Source organism: Somniosus microcephalus, unplaced genomic scaffold (assembly GCF_052327205.1).
Source record: "Somniosus microcephalus isolate GS21.2 unplaced genomic scaffold, FLI_Smic_1.0 unresolved_chr1, whole genome shotgun sequence".
Taxonomy (NCBI): Eukaryota; Metazoa; Chordata; class Chondrichthyes; order Squaliformes; family Somniosidae; genus Somniosus; species Somniosus microcephalus.
Window position 1 is genome coordinate 72,711,828 of NW_028225179.1, and position 14,410 is coordinate 72,726,237.

Sequence of the window (14,410 nt, forward strand, 5' to 3'; positions counted from 1 at the left end):
CATTTCCCCCAGTATGTCCCTCTCTATACCCCACATTTCCCCCAGTGTGTCCCTCTCTATACACCACATTTCCCCCAGTGTGTCCCTCTCTATACCCCACATTTCCCCCAGTTTGTCCCTCTCTCGCTACCCCACATTTCCCCAGTGTGTCCCCTCTCTATACCCCACATTTTTCCCAGTGTGTCCCCTCTCTATACCCAACATTTTCCCCAGCGCGTCCCCTCTCTATACCCCACATTTCCGCAGTGCGTCCCTCTCTATACCCCACATTTCCCCAGTGTGTCCCCTCTCTATACCCCAAAATTCCCCCAGTGTGTCCCCTCTCTATACCCCACATTTCCCCCAGTGTGTCCCCTCTCTATACCCCACATTTCCCCCTGTGTGTCCCCTCTCTATACCCCACATTTCCCCCAGTGTGTCCCCTCTCTATACCCCACATTTCCCCCAGTGTGTCCCTCTCTATACCCCACATTTCCCCCAGTGTGTCCCCTCTCTATACCCCACATTTCCCCCAGTGTGTCCCCTCTCTATACCCAACATTTCCCCCAGTGTATCCCCTCTCTATACCCCACATTTCCCCCAGTGTTTCCGCTCTCTATACCCCACATTTCCCCCAGTGAGTCCCCTCTCTATACCCCACATTTCCCCAGTGTATCCCCTCTCTATACCCCACATTTCCCCAGTGTGTCCCCTCTCTATACCCCACATTTCCCCCAGTGTGTCCCTCTCTATACCCCACATTTCCCCAGTGTGTCCCACTCTATACCCCACATTTCCCCCAGTGTGTCCCCTCTCTATACCCCACATTTCCCCCAGTGTGTCCCTCTCTATACCCCACATTTCCCCCAGTGTGTCCCCTCTCTATACCCCACATTTCCCCAGTGTGTCCCCTCTCTATACCTCACATTTCCCCCAGTGTGTCCCTCTCTATACCCCACTTTTCCCCCAGTGTGTCCCCTTTCTATAACCCACATTTCCCCCAGTGTGTCCCTCTCTATACCCCACATTTCCCCCAGTGTGTCCCCTCTCTATACCCCACATTTCCCCCAGTGTGTCCCTCTCTATACCGCACATTTCCCCCAGTGTGTCCCCTCTCTATACCCCACATTTCCCCCAGTGTGTCCCTCTCTATACCCCACATTTCCCCCAGTGTGTCCCCTCTCTATACCCCACATTTCCCCCAGTGTGTCCCCTCTCTATACCCCACATTTCCCCCAGTGTGTCCCCTCTCTATACCCCACATTTCCCCAGTGTGTCCCCTCTCTATACCCCAGATTTCCCCCAGTGTGTCCCCTCTCTATACCCCACATTTCCCCAGTGTGTCACCTCGCTATACCCCACATTTCCCCCAGTGTGTCGCCTCTCTATACCCCACATTTCCCCCAGTGTGTCCCCTCTCTATACCCCACATTTCCCCCAGTGTGTCCCCTCTCTATACCCCACTTTTCCCCAGTGTGTCCCCTCTCTATACCCCACATTTCCCCCAGTGTGTCGCCTCTCTATACCCCACATTTCCCCCAGTGTGTCCCCTCTCTATACCCCACATTTCCCCCAGGGTGTCCCCTCTCTGTACCCCACCTTTCCCCCAGTGTGTCCCCTCTCTATACCTCACATTTCCCCAGTGTGTCCCGTCTCTATACCCCACATTTCCCCAGTGTGTCCCCTCTCTATTCCCCACATTTCCCCAGTGTGTCCGCTCTCTGTACCCCACCTTTCCCCCAGTGTGTCCCCTCTCTATACCTCACATTTCCCCAGTGTGTCCCCTCTCTATACCCCACATTTCCCCAGTGTGTCCCCTCTCTATACCCCACATTTCCCCAGTGTGTCCCCTCTCTATACCCCACATTTCCCCAGTATGTCCCCTCTCTATACCCCACATTTCCCCAGTGTGTCCCCTCTCTATACCCCACATTTCCCCCAGTGTGTCCCCTCTCTATACCCCACATTTCCCCAGTGTGTCCCCTCTCTATACCCCACATTTCCCCAGTGTGTCCCCTCTCTATACCCCACATTTCCCCCAGTGTGTCCCCTCTCTATACACCACATTTCCCCCAGTGTGTCCCCTCTCTATACCCCACATTTCCCCAGTGTGTCCCCTCTCTATACCCCACATTTCCCCAGTGTGTCCCCTCTCTATACCCCACATTTCCCCCAGTGTGTCCCCTCTCTATACCCCACATTTCCCCAGTGTGTCCCTCTCTATACCCCACATTTCCCCTAGTGTGTCCCTCTCTATACCCCACATTTCCCCAGTGTATCCCCTCTCTGTACCCCACATTTCCCCCAGTGTGTCCCGCTCTACACCCGACATTTCCCCCAGTGTGTCCCCTCTCTATACCCCACATTTCCCCAGTGTGTCCCCTCTCTATACCCCACATTTCGCCCAGTGTGTCCCCTCTCTGTACCCCACATTTCCCCCAGTGTGTCCCCTCTCTATACCCCACATTTCCCCCAGTGTGTCCACTCTCTATACCCCACATTTCCCCAGTGTGTCCTCTCTCTGTACCCCACATTTCCCCCAGTGTGTCCCCTCTCTATACCCCACATTTCCTCAGTGTCTCCCCTCTCTATACCCCACATTTCCCCCAGTGTGTCCCCTCTCTATACCCCACATTTCCCCCAGTGTGTCCCCTCTCTATACCCCACATTTCCCCCAGTGTGTCCACTCTCTATACCCCACATTTCCCCAGTGTGTCCTCTCTCTATACCCCACATTTCCCCCAGTGTGTCCCCTCTCTATACCCCACATTTCCCCAGTGTATCCCCTCTCTATACCCGACATTTCCGCCAGTGTATCCCCTCTCTATACCCTAAATTTCCGACAGTGTGTCCCCTCTCTATACCCCACATTTCCCCCAGTGTATCCCCTCTCTATACCCCACATTTCCCCAGTGTGTCCCCTCTCTATAACCCACATTTCCCCCAGTGTGTCCCCTCTCTATACCCCACATTTCCCCAGTGTGTCCCCTCTCTATACCCCACATTTCCCCCCATGTGTCCCCTCTCTATACCCCACATTTCCCCCAGTGTGTCCCCTCTCTATACCCCACATTTCCCCCATTGTGTCCACTCTCTATACCCCACATTTCCCCAGTGTGTCCTCTCTCTATACCCCACATTTCCCCCAGTGTCTCCCCTCTCTATACCCGACATTTCCCCCAGTGTGTTCCCTCTCTATACCCCACATTTCCCCAGTGTGTTCCTCTCTATACCCCACATTTCCCCCAGTGTGTCCCCTCTCTATACCCCACATTTCCCCCAGTGTGTCCCTCTCTATACCCCACATTTCCCCCAGTGTGTCCCTCTCTATACCCCACATTTCCCCACTGTGTCCCCTCTCTATACCCCACATTTCCCCCAGTGTGTCCCCTCTCTATACCCAACATTTCCCCCAGTGTATCCCCTCTCTATACCCCACATTTCCCCAGTGTGTCCCCTCTCTATACCCCACATTTCCCCAGTGTTTCCGCTCTCTATACCTCACATTTCCCCCAGTGAGTCCCCTCTCTATACCCCACATTTCCCCCAGTGTGTCCCCTCTCTATACCCCACATTTCCCCCAGTGTGTCCCCTCTCTACACCCCACATTTCCCCAGTGTGTCCCCTCTCTATACCCCACATTTCCCCCAGTGTGTCCCCTCTCTATACCCCAAATTTCCCCCAATGTGTCCCCTCTCTATACCCCACATTTCCCCCAATGTGTCCCCTCTCTATACCCCACATTTCCCCAGTGTGTCCCCTCTCTATACCCCACACTTCCCCCAATGTGTCCCCTCTCTATACCCCACATTTCCCTCAGTGTGTCCCCTCTCTATACCCCACATTTCCCCCAGTGTGTCCCCTCTCTACACCCCACATTTCCCCAGTGTGTCCCCTCTCTATACCCCACATTTCCCCCAGTGTGTCCCCTCTCTATACCCCACATTTCCCCCAATGTGTCCCCTCTCTATACCCCACATTTCCCCCAATGTGTCCCCTCTCTATACCCCACATTTCCCCAGTGTGTCCCCTCTCTAAACCCCACATTTCCCCAGTGTGTCCCTCTCTATACCCCACATTTCCCCCAGTGTGTCCCTCTCTATACCCCACATTTCCCCCAGTGTGTCCCCTCTCTATACCCCACATTTCCCCAGTGTGTCCCCTCTCTATACCCCACATTTCCCCCAGTGTGTCCCCTCTCTATAACCCACATTTCCCCCAGTGTGTCCCCTCTCTATACCCAACATTTCCCCAGTGTGTCCCCTCTCTATACCCCACATTTCCCCAGTGTGTCCCTCTCTATACCCCACATTTCCCCAGTGTGTCCCTCTCTATAACCCACATTTCCCCCAGTGTGTCCCCTCTCTTTTCCCCACATTTCCCCCATTGTGTCCCTCTCTATACCCCACATTTCCCCCAGTGTGTCCCTCTCTATACCCCACATTTCCCCAGTGTGTCCCCTCTCTATACCCCACATTTCCCCCAGTGTATCCCCTCTCTATACCCCACATTTCCCCCAGTGTGTCCCCTCTCTATACCCCACATTTCCCCAGTGTGTCCCCTCTCTATAACTCACATTTCCCCCAGTGTGTCTCTCTCTCTACCCCACATTTCCCCAGTGTGTCCCCTCTCTATACCCCACATTTCCCCAGTGTGTCCCTCTCTATACCCCACATTTCCCCAGGGTGTCCCCTCGCTATACCCCACATTTCCCCAGTGTGTCCCCTCTCTATAACCCACATTTCCCCAGTGTGTCCCCTCTCTATACCCCACATTTCCCCAGTGTGTCCCCTCTCTATACCCCACATTTCCCCCAGTGTGTCCCCTCTCTATACCCCACATTTCCCCAGTGTGTCCCCTCTCTATAACCCACATTTCCCCCAGTGTGTCTCTCTCTACCCCACATTTCCCCCAGTGTGTCCCCTCTCTATACCCCACATTTCCCCCAGTGTGTCCCTCTCTATTCCCCACATTTCCCCCAGTGTGTCCCCTATCTATACCCCACATTTCGCCCAGTGTGTCCCCTCTCTGTACCCCACATTTCCCCCAGTGTGTCCCCTCTCTATACCCCACATTTCCCCCAGTGTGTCCACTCTCTATACCCCACATTTCCCCAGTGTGTCCTCTCTCTGTACCCCACATTTCCCCCAGTGTGTCCCCTCTCTATACCCCACATTTCCTCAGTGTCTCCCCTCTCTATACCCCACATTTCCCCCAGTGTGTCCCCTCTCTATACCCCACATTTCCCCCAGTGTGTCCCCTCTCTATACCCCACATTTCCCCCAGTGTGTCCACTCTCTATACCCCACATTTCCCCAGTGTGTCCTCTCTCTATACCCCACATTTCCCCCAGTGTGTCCCCTCTCTATACCCCACATTTCCCCAGTGTATCCCCTCTCTATACCCGACATTTCCGCCAGTGTATCCCCTCTCTATACCCTAAATTTCCGCCAGTGTGTCCCCTCTCTATACCCCACATTTCCCCCAGTGTATCCCCTCTCTATACCCCACATTTCCCCAGTGTGTCCCCTCTCTATAACCCACATTTCCCCCAGTGTGTCCCCTCTCTATACCCCACATTTCCCCAGTGTGTCCCCTCTCTATACCCCACATTTCCCCCCATGTGTCCCCTCTCTATACCCCACATTTCCCCCAGTGTGTCCCCTCTCTATACCCCACATTTCCCCCATTGTGTCCACTCTCTATACCCCACATTTCCCCAGTGTGTCCTCTCTCTATACCCCACATTTCCCCCAGTGTCTCCCCTCTCTATACCCGACATTTCCCCCAGTGTGTTCCCTCTCTATACCCCACATTTCCCCAGTGTGTTCCTCTCTATACCCCACATTTCCCCCAGTGTGTCCCCTCTCTATACCCCACATTTCCCCCAGTGTGTCCCTCTCTATACCCCACATTTCCCCCAGTGTGTCCCTCTCTATACCCCACATTTCCCCACTGTGTCCCCTCTCTATACCCCACATTTCCCCCAGTGTGTCCCCTCTCTATACCCAACATTTCCCCCAGTGTATCCCCTCTCTATACCCCACATTTCCCCAGTGTGTCCCCTCTCTATACCCCACATTCCCCCAGTGTTTCCGCTCTCTATACCTCACATTTCCCCCAGTGAGTCCCCTCTCTATACCCCACATTTCCCCCAGTGTGTCCCCTCTCTATACCCCACATTTCCCCCAGTGTGTCCCCTCTCTACACCCCACATTTCCCCAGTGTGTCCCCTCTCTATACCCCACATTTCCCCCAGTGTGTCCCCTCTCTATACCCCACATTTCCCCCAATGTGTCCCCTCTCTATACCCCACATTTCCCCCAATGTGTCCCCTCTCTATACCCCACATTTCCCCAGTGTGTCCCCTCTCTATACCCCACATTTCCCCCAATGTGTCCCCTCTCTATACCCCACATTTCCCTCAGTGTGTCCCCTCTCTATACCCCACATTTCCCCCAGTGTGTCCCCTCTCTACACCCCACATTTCCCCAGTGTGTCCCCTCTCTATACCCCACATTTCCCCCAGTGTGTCCCCTCTCTATACCCCACATTTCCCCCAATGTGTCCCCTCTCTATACCCCACATTTCCCCCAATGTGTCCCCTCTCTATACCCCACATTTCCCCAGTGTGTCCCCTCTCTATACCCCACATTTCCCCCAGTGTGTCCCTCTCTATACCCCACATTTCCCCCAGTGTGTCCCTCTCTATACCCCACATTTCCCCCAGTGTGTCCCCTCTCTATACCCCACATTTCCCCAGTGTGTCCCCTCTCTATACCCCACATTTCCCCCAGTGTGTCCCCTCTCTATAACCCACATTTCCCCCAGTGTGTCCCCTCTCTATACCCAACATTTCCCCCAGTGTGTCCCCTCTCTATACCCCACATTTCCCCAGTGTGTCCCTCTCTATACCCCACATTTCCCCAGTGTGTCCCTCTCTATAACCCACATTTCCCCCAGTGTGTCCCCTCTCTTTTCCCCACATTTCCCCCATTGTGTCCCTCTCTATACCCCACATTTCCCCCAGTGTGTCCCTCTCTATACCCCACATTTCCCCAGTGTGTCCCCTCTCTATACCCCACATTTCCCCCAGTGTATCCCCTCTCTATACCCCACATTTCCCCCAGTGTGTCCCCTCTCTATACCCCACATTTCCCCAGTGTGTCCCCTCTCTATAACTCACATTTCCCCCAGTGTGTCTCTCTCTCTACCCCACATTTCCCCAGTGTGTCCCCTCTCTATACCCCACATTTCCCCAGTGTGTCCCTCTCTATACCCCACATTTCCCCAGGGTGTCCCCTCGCTATACCCCACATTTCCCCAGTGTGTCCCCTCTCTATAACCCACATTTCCCCAGTGTGTCCCCTCTCTATACCCCACATTTCCCCAGTGTGTCCCCTCTCTATACCCCACATTTCCCCCAGTGTGTCCCCTCTCTATACCCCACATTTCCCCAGTGTGTCCCCTCTCTATAACCCACATTTCCCCCAGTGTGTCTCTCTCTACCCCACATTTCCCCCAGTGTGTCCCCTCTCTATACCCCACATTTCCCCCAGTGTGTCCCTCTCTATTCCCCACATTTCCCCCAGTGTGTCCCCTATCTATACCCCACATTTCCCCCAGTGTGTCCCCTCTCTATACCCAACATTTTACCCAGTGCATATCTCCTCTATATATCACACTGTTTTGCAATCTGCGTTTCCAATCCAGACTAATCTCTCTGTTTTATTTGTTTCAGCACCTTTCTGCTATCATGACAGTAAATGCGGTAAGAAACCTTTAAAAAATTGATCCATACTTCTTAAAATTATTGTGTGTTAGATACACTGTCCTTTCCCCCTCTGGGACCGGTTGTCACTGTGCATTAGATACACTGTCCTTTCCCCCTCTGTGACCAGGTGTCACAGTGCGTTAGATACAATGTCCTTTCCCCCTCTGGGACCGGGTGTCACAGTGCGTTAGATACAGTGTCCTTTCCCCCTCTGGGACCGGGAGTCACAGTGTGTTAGATACACTGTCCTTTCCCCCTCTGGGACCGGGTGTCACAGTGCATTAGATCCACTGTCCTTTCCCCTCTGGGACCGGGTGTCACAGTGCATTAGATACACTGTCCTTTCCCCCTCTGGGACCGGGTGTCACAGTGTGTTAGATACACTGTCCTTTCCCCCTCTGGGACCGGGAGTCACAGTGTGTTAGATACACTGTCCTTTCCCCCTCTGGGACCGGGAGTCACAGTGTGTTAGATACACTGTCCTTTCCCCTCTGGGACCGGGTCTCATAGTGCGTTAGATACACTGTCCTTTCCCCCTCTGGGACCGGGTGTCACAGTGCGTTAGATACAGTGTTCTTTCCTCCTCTGGGACCGGGTGTCACAGTGTGTTAGATACACTGTCCTTTCCCCCTCTGGGACCGGGTGTCACAGTGCGTTAGATACACTGTCCTTTCCTCCTCTGGGACCGGGTGTCACAGTGCGTTAGATACACTGTCCTTTCCTCCTCTGGGACCGGGTGTCACAGTGCGTTAGATACACTGTCCTTTCCTCCTCTGGGACCGGGTGTCAGAGTGTGTTAGATACACTGTCCTTTCCTCCTCTGGGACCAGGTGTCACAGTGTGTTCGATACACTGTCCTTTCCCCCTCTGGGACCGGGTGTCAGAGTGTGTTAGATACACTGTCCTTTCCCCCTCTGGGACTGGGTGTCACAGTGCGTTAGATACACTGTCCTTTCCACCTCTGGGACCGGGAGTCACAGTGCGTTAGATACACTGTCCTTTCCCCCTCTGGACCGGGTGTCACAGTGCGTTAGATACACTGTCCTTTCCCCTCTGGGACCGGGTGTCAGAGTGTGTTAGATCCACTGTCCTTTCCCCCTCTGGGACCGGGTGTCACAGTGCGTTAGATACACTGTCCTTTCCCCTCTGGGACCGGGTGTCACAGTGCGTTAGATACACTGTCCTTTCCCCCTCTGGACCGGGTGTCACAGTGCGTTAGATACACTGTCCTTTCCCCCTCTGGGACCGGGTGTCACAGTGTGTTAGATACACTGTCCTTTCCCCCTCTGGGACCGGGTGTCACAGTGCGTTAGATACACTGTCCTTTCCCCCTGTTTGACCAGGTGTCTCAGTGCATTCGATACGCTGTCCTTTCCCCCTCAGGGACCGCGTGTCACAGTGCATTAGAGACACTGTCCTTAACCCTCTGGGGCCGGGTGGCCCAGTGCGTTAGATACATTGATTTAATCTTTGGGTCCCTGGGAGTGCAGTCTGGGAGACACCAGTCAGTGAACAGATTTCTTCCTAGGGAGAGAGGGACTGAGAGACACCAGTCAGTGTGCAGATATCTCCCTGAGAGAGGGGGCACTGAGAGACACCAGTCAGTGTACAGATATCTCCCTGAGGGAGGGGGCACTGAGAGACACCAGTCAGTGTACAGATATCTCCCTGAAGTAGGGTGGACTGAGATACATTAGTCAGTGTATAGATATCTCCCTGAGAGAGAGGGACTGAGATACATCAGTCAGTGTTCAGTATCTCCCTGTGAGAGATGGGACTGAGAGACACCAGTCAGTGTACAGATATCTCCCTGAGAGAGGGACTGAGAGACACCAGTCAGTGTACAGATATCTCTGAGGTAGTGTGAACTGAGATATACCAGTCAGTATACCGATATCTCCCTGAGAGAGAAGGACTGAGAGACACCAGTCAGTGTACAGATATCTCCCTAAGAGAGAGGGGACTGAGTGACACCAGTCAGTGAACAGATATATCCCTGAGTGAGAGGGACTGAGAGACACCAGTCAGTGGACAGATATCTCCCTGAGAGAGAGGGACTGAGAGACACCAGTCAGTGTACAGATATCTCCCTGAGAGAGAGGGGACTGAGAGACACCAGTCAGTGAACAGATATCTCCCTGAGAGAAAGGGACTGAGAGACACCAGTCAGTGGACAGATGTCTCCCTGAGAGAGTGGGACTGAGAAACACCAGTCATTGTGCAGATATCTCCCTGAGAGAGAGGGACTGAGAGACACCAGCCAATGTACAGATATCTCCCTGAGCAAGGGTCTGAGTGTGTCTTTTCTTAACTTAATTTTTTTAATTTCCTTTTCAGCTCCTCCATCCTGGCCTGCTCATTATCCCACTTGCAATGGTTCCCAGCAGTCCCCCATTGACATTAAGACCAAGAAGGCAGTTAGAAATAATGATCTCGGGGCATTTACTTTCCAGATGTATGACAACCGGCAATTTCTGATGAAGATCAAACACACTGCGGGAACAGGTGAGTGGATGAGGGCAAACTCTGAGTGACTGCCGTTTACTTTACTTGGGGCTATATTGGCTTGGTAGAGAACATGAAAGGCCCAGGCTCCGTTCCTGGCCTGGTGCTCAGTGAGCTGATCACTGTTCAGCATTCCCAGATGTTAGTGGGTAGCTCCTAGTTGGGAATCATAGAATCGTAGAAATTTACAGCACAGAATGAAGCCATCGTGTCCGTGCCAGCCGACAAAGAGCTATCCAGCCTAATCCCACTTTCCAACTCTTGGTCCGTAGCCTTGTAGGTTACAGCACTTCAAGTGAATATCCAAGTACTTTTTAAATGTGATGAGGGTTTTTGCCTCTACCACCCTTTCAGGTAGAGTTCCAGATCCCCACCACCCTCTGGGTGAAAAAAGTTCTCCTCAAATCCCCTCTAAACCTCCGACCTATTACTTTAAATCTGTGCCCCCTGGTTATTGACCTCCCTGCTAAGGGAAATAGCTCCTTCCTATCCACTCTATCTGGGCCCCTCATAATTTTATACACCTCAATCAAGTCTCCCCTCAGCCTCCTCTGTTCCAAAGAAAACAACCCCAGCCTATCCAGTCTTTCCTCATAGCTAAAATTCTCCAGTCCCAGCAACATCCTCGTAAATCTCCTCTGTACCCTCTCTAGTGCAATCACATCTTTCCTGTAATGTGGTGACCAGAACTGCATGCAGTACTCTAGCTGCGGCCTAACTAGTGTTTTATACAGTTGAAGCATAACCCCCCTGCTCTTATATGCTATGCCTCGGCTAGTAAAGGAAACCCGTATGCCTTCTTAACCACCTTATCTACCTGTCCTACTACCTTCAGGGATCTGTGGACATGCATTCCAAGGCCCCTCTGTTCCTCTATATTTCTCAGTGTCCTACCATTTATTGTGTATTCCCTTGCCTTGTTAGCCCTCCCCAAATGTATTAACTCACACTTATCACAGAACCACAGAAACCTCACAGTGCAGATAGAGGCCATTTCGGCCCATCGAGCCTGCACCGACACATATCCCACCCCCGATCCCCGTAACCCCACGTATTTAATCCCCCTAACACTAAGGGTCAATTTTATCATAGCCAATCAACCTAACCTGCACATCTTTGGACTGTGGGAGGAAACCGGAGCACCCGGAGGAAACCCACGCAAACACGGGGAGAATGTGCAAACTCCACACAGACAGTCACCCGAGGCCGGATTGAATTCCATTTGTCACTTTTCTGTCCACCTGACCAGTCCATTGATATCTTCCTGCAGTCTACAGCTTTCTTCCTCACTATCAACCACACGGACAAGTTTTGGATCATCTGCAAACTTCTTAATCATGCCCCCTACATTGAAGTCTAAATCATTGATGTATACCACAAAAAGTAAGGGACCTAGTACTGAGCCCTGCGGAACCCCACTGGAAACAGCCTTCCAGTCATAATAACATCCGTCGACCATTACCCTTTGCTTCCTGCCACTGAGCCAATTTTGGATCCAACTTGCCACTTTCCCTTGGATTCCAGGGGCTTTTACTTTTCTGACCAATCTGCCATGTGGAACCTTATCAAAAGCCTTGCTAAATTCCATATAGACTACATCAAACGCACTACCCTCATCAACGCTCCTTGTTACCTCCTCAGAAAATTCAATCAAGTTAGTCAGACACGACCTTCCCTTAACAAATCCATGCTGTCCTTGATTAATCCGTGCCTTTCTAAATGATGATTGATACTGTCCCTCAGAATTTTTTCCAACAATTTGCCCACCACCGAGGTTAAGTTGACTGGCCTGTAATCGGAGGCAGTGGCGTTGGCATACCTACCATGATTTCCAAAAAAACAAGGTGTGACGTCATGGGACAGCAGGTAGGTGAATGGTTGGTGAGTATTAAGGGTTTTATTTCTCTCTAAACTAAGACAGTGGTTTAAACTAGAAGTGGGAATCTATAACATACTGTATAAAATTTATAGCTTAATTAGTTAAACTAATTAATATAGCTATAAATAATCATTGAATAAAGACTTTAACGAATTAAATAAACAAAATAAGGCTGTTGTGTGAGGCAAGGGAGGAGATTGCAGGGGCTCTGACACAAATTTTCAGAAGCTCTCTGACCACAGAGGACTGGAGAACAGCTAATGTAGTACCATTATTCAAGAAGGGCAGTAGGGATAAACCAGGGAATTACAGGCCAGTGAGCCTAACATCAGTGGTAGGGAAATTATTGGAAAAATTTCTGAGGGACAGAATTAGTCTCCACTTGGAGAGGCAGGGATTAATCAGGGATAGTCAGCATGGCTTTGTCAGGGGGAGATCATGTCTGACCAATTGATTGAATTTTTCGAGGGGGTGACTGGGTGCGTGGATGAGGGTAGTGCAGTTGATGTAGTCTACATGGACTTCAGTAAGGCTTTTGACTGGTCAAGAGGGTAAGAGCCCATGGGATCCAGGGCAATTTGGCACATTGGATCCAAAATTGGCTTTGTGGCAGGAGGCAGAGGGTGATGGTCGAAGGTTGTTTTTGTGACTGGAAGCCTGTGTCCAGTGGTGCACATTTCTGATCTCCATATACCTTGGTTAGACCACACTTGGAGCACTGTGCACAGTTCTGGTCTCCATATACCTTGGTTAGACCACACTTGGAGCACTGTGCTCAGTTCTGGTCTCCATATACCTTGGTTAGACCACACTTGGAGCACTGTGCACAGTTCTGGTCTCCATATACCTTGGTTAGACTGCACTTGGAGCACTGTGCACAGTTCTGGTCTCCATATACCTTGGTTAGACCACACTTGGAGCACTGTGCTCAGTTCTGGTCTCCATATACCTTGGTTAGACCACACTTGGAGCACTGTGCACAGTTCTGGTCTCCATATACCTTGGTTAGACCACACTTGGAGTGCTGTGCACAGTTCTGGTCTCCATATACCTTGGTTAGACCGCACTTGGAGCACTGTGCACAGTTCTGGTCTCCATATACCTTGGTTAGACTGCACTTGGAGCACTGTGCACAGTTCTGGTCTCCATATACCTTGGTTAGACCACACTTGGGGCACTGTGCACAGTTCTGGTCTCCATATACCTTGGTTAGACTGCACTTGGAGCACTGTGCACAGTTCAGGTCTCCATATACCTTGGTTAGACCACACTTGGAGCACTGTGCACAGTTCTGGTCTCCATATACCTTGGCTAGACTGCACTTGGACTACTGTGCACAGTTCTGGTCTCCATATACCTTGGTTAGACTGCACTTGGAGCACTGTGCACAGTTCAGGTCTCCATATACCTTGATTAGACCATACTTGGAGTGCTGTGCACGGTTCTGGTCTCCATATACCTTGGTTAGACCACACTTGGAGCACTGTGCACTGTTCTGGTCTCCATATACCTTGGTTAGACCACACTTGGGGCACTGTGCACAGTTCTGGTCTCCATATACCTTGGTTAGACAGCACTTGGAGTACTGTTCACACTTCTGGTCTCCATATACCTTGGTTGGACCACACTTGGAGCACTGTGCACAGTTCTGGTCTCCATATACCTTGCTTAGACCATACTTGGAACACTGTGCACAGTTCTGGTCTCCATATACCTTGGTTAGACCACACTTGGAGCACTGTGCACAGTTCTGGTCTCCATATACCTTGGTTAGACCTCACTTGGAGTACTGTGCACAGTTCTGGTCTCCATATACCTTGGTTACACCACACTTGGAGCACTGTGCACAGTTCTGGTCTCCATATACCTTGGTTAGACCACACTTGGAGTACTGTGCACAGTTCTGGTCTCCATATACCATGGTTAGACAGCACTTGGAGTACTGTGCACTGTTCTGGTCTCCATATACCTTGGTTAGACCACAATTGGAGTACTGTGCACAGTTCTGGTCTCCATATACCTTGGTTAGACCATACTTGGAGCACTGTGCACAATCCTGGTCTCCATATACCTTGGTTAGACCACACTTGGAGCACTGTGCACTGTTCTGGTCTCCATATACCTTGGTTAGACCACACTTGGGGCACTGTGCACAGTTCTGGTCTCCATATACCTTGGTTAGACAGCACTTGGAGTACTGTGCACAGTTCTGGTCTCCATATACCTTGGTTAGACAGCACTTGGAGTACTGTGCACTGTTCTGGTCTCTATAT

The 14,410-nt window shown here is 51.5% G+C and overlaps 1 protein-coding gene across 1 annotated transcript in view; it reads left to right on the plus strand.

The window, feature by feature from the left end:
- LOC147095490 (uncharacterized) overlaps window positions 1-14,410 on the plus strand; it is a 263,751-nt gene that overhangs the window by 53,651 nt on the left and 195,690 nt on the right. Inside the window, exons 5-6 of the mRNA XM_085973648.1 lie at window positions 7,721-7,750; window positions 10,091-10,258. Of these exons, the coding sequence (XP_085829774.1) occupies window positions 7,721-7,750; window positions 10,091-10,258 (198 nt within the window). The remainder of the gene's footprint in view (window positions 1-7,720; window positions 7,751-10,090; window positions 10,259-14,410) is intronic.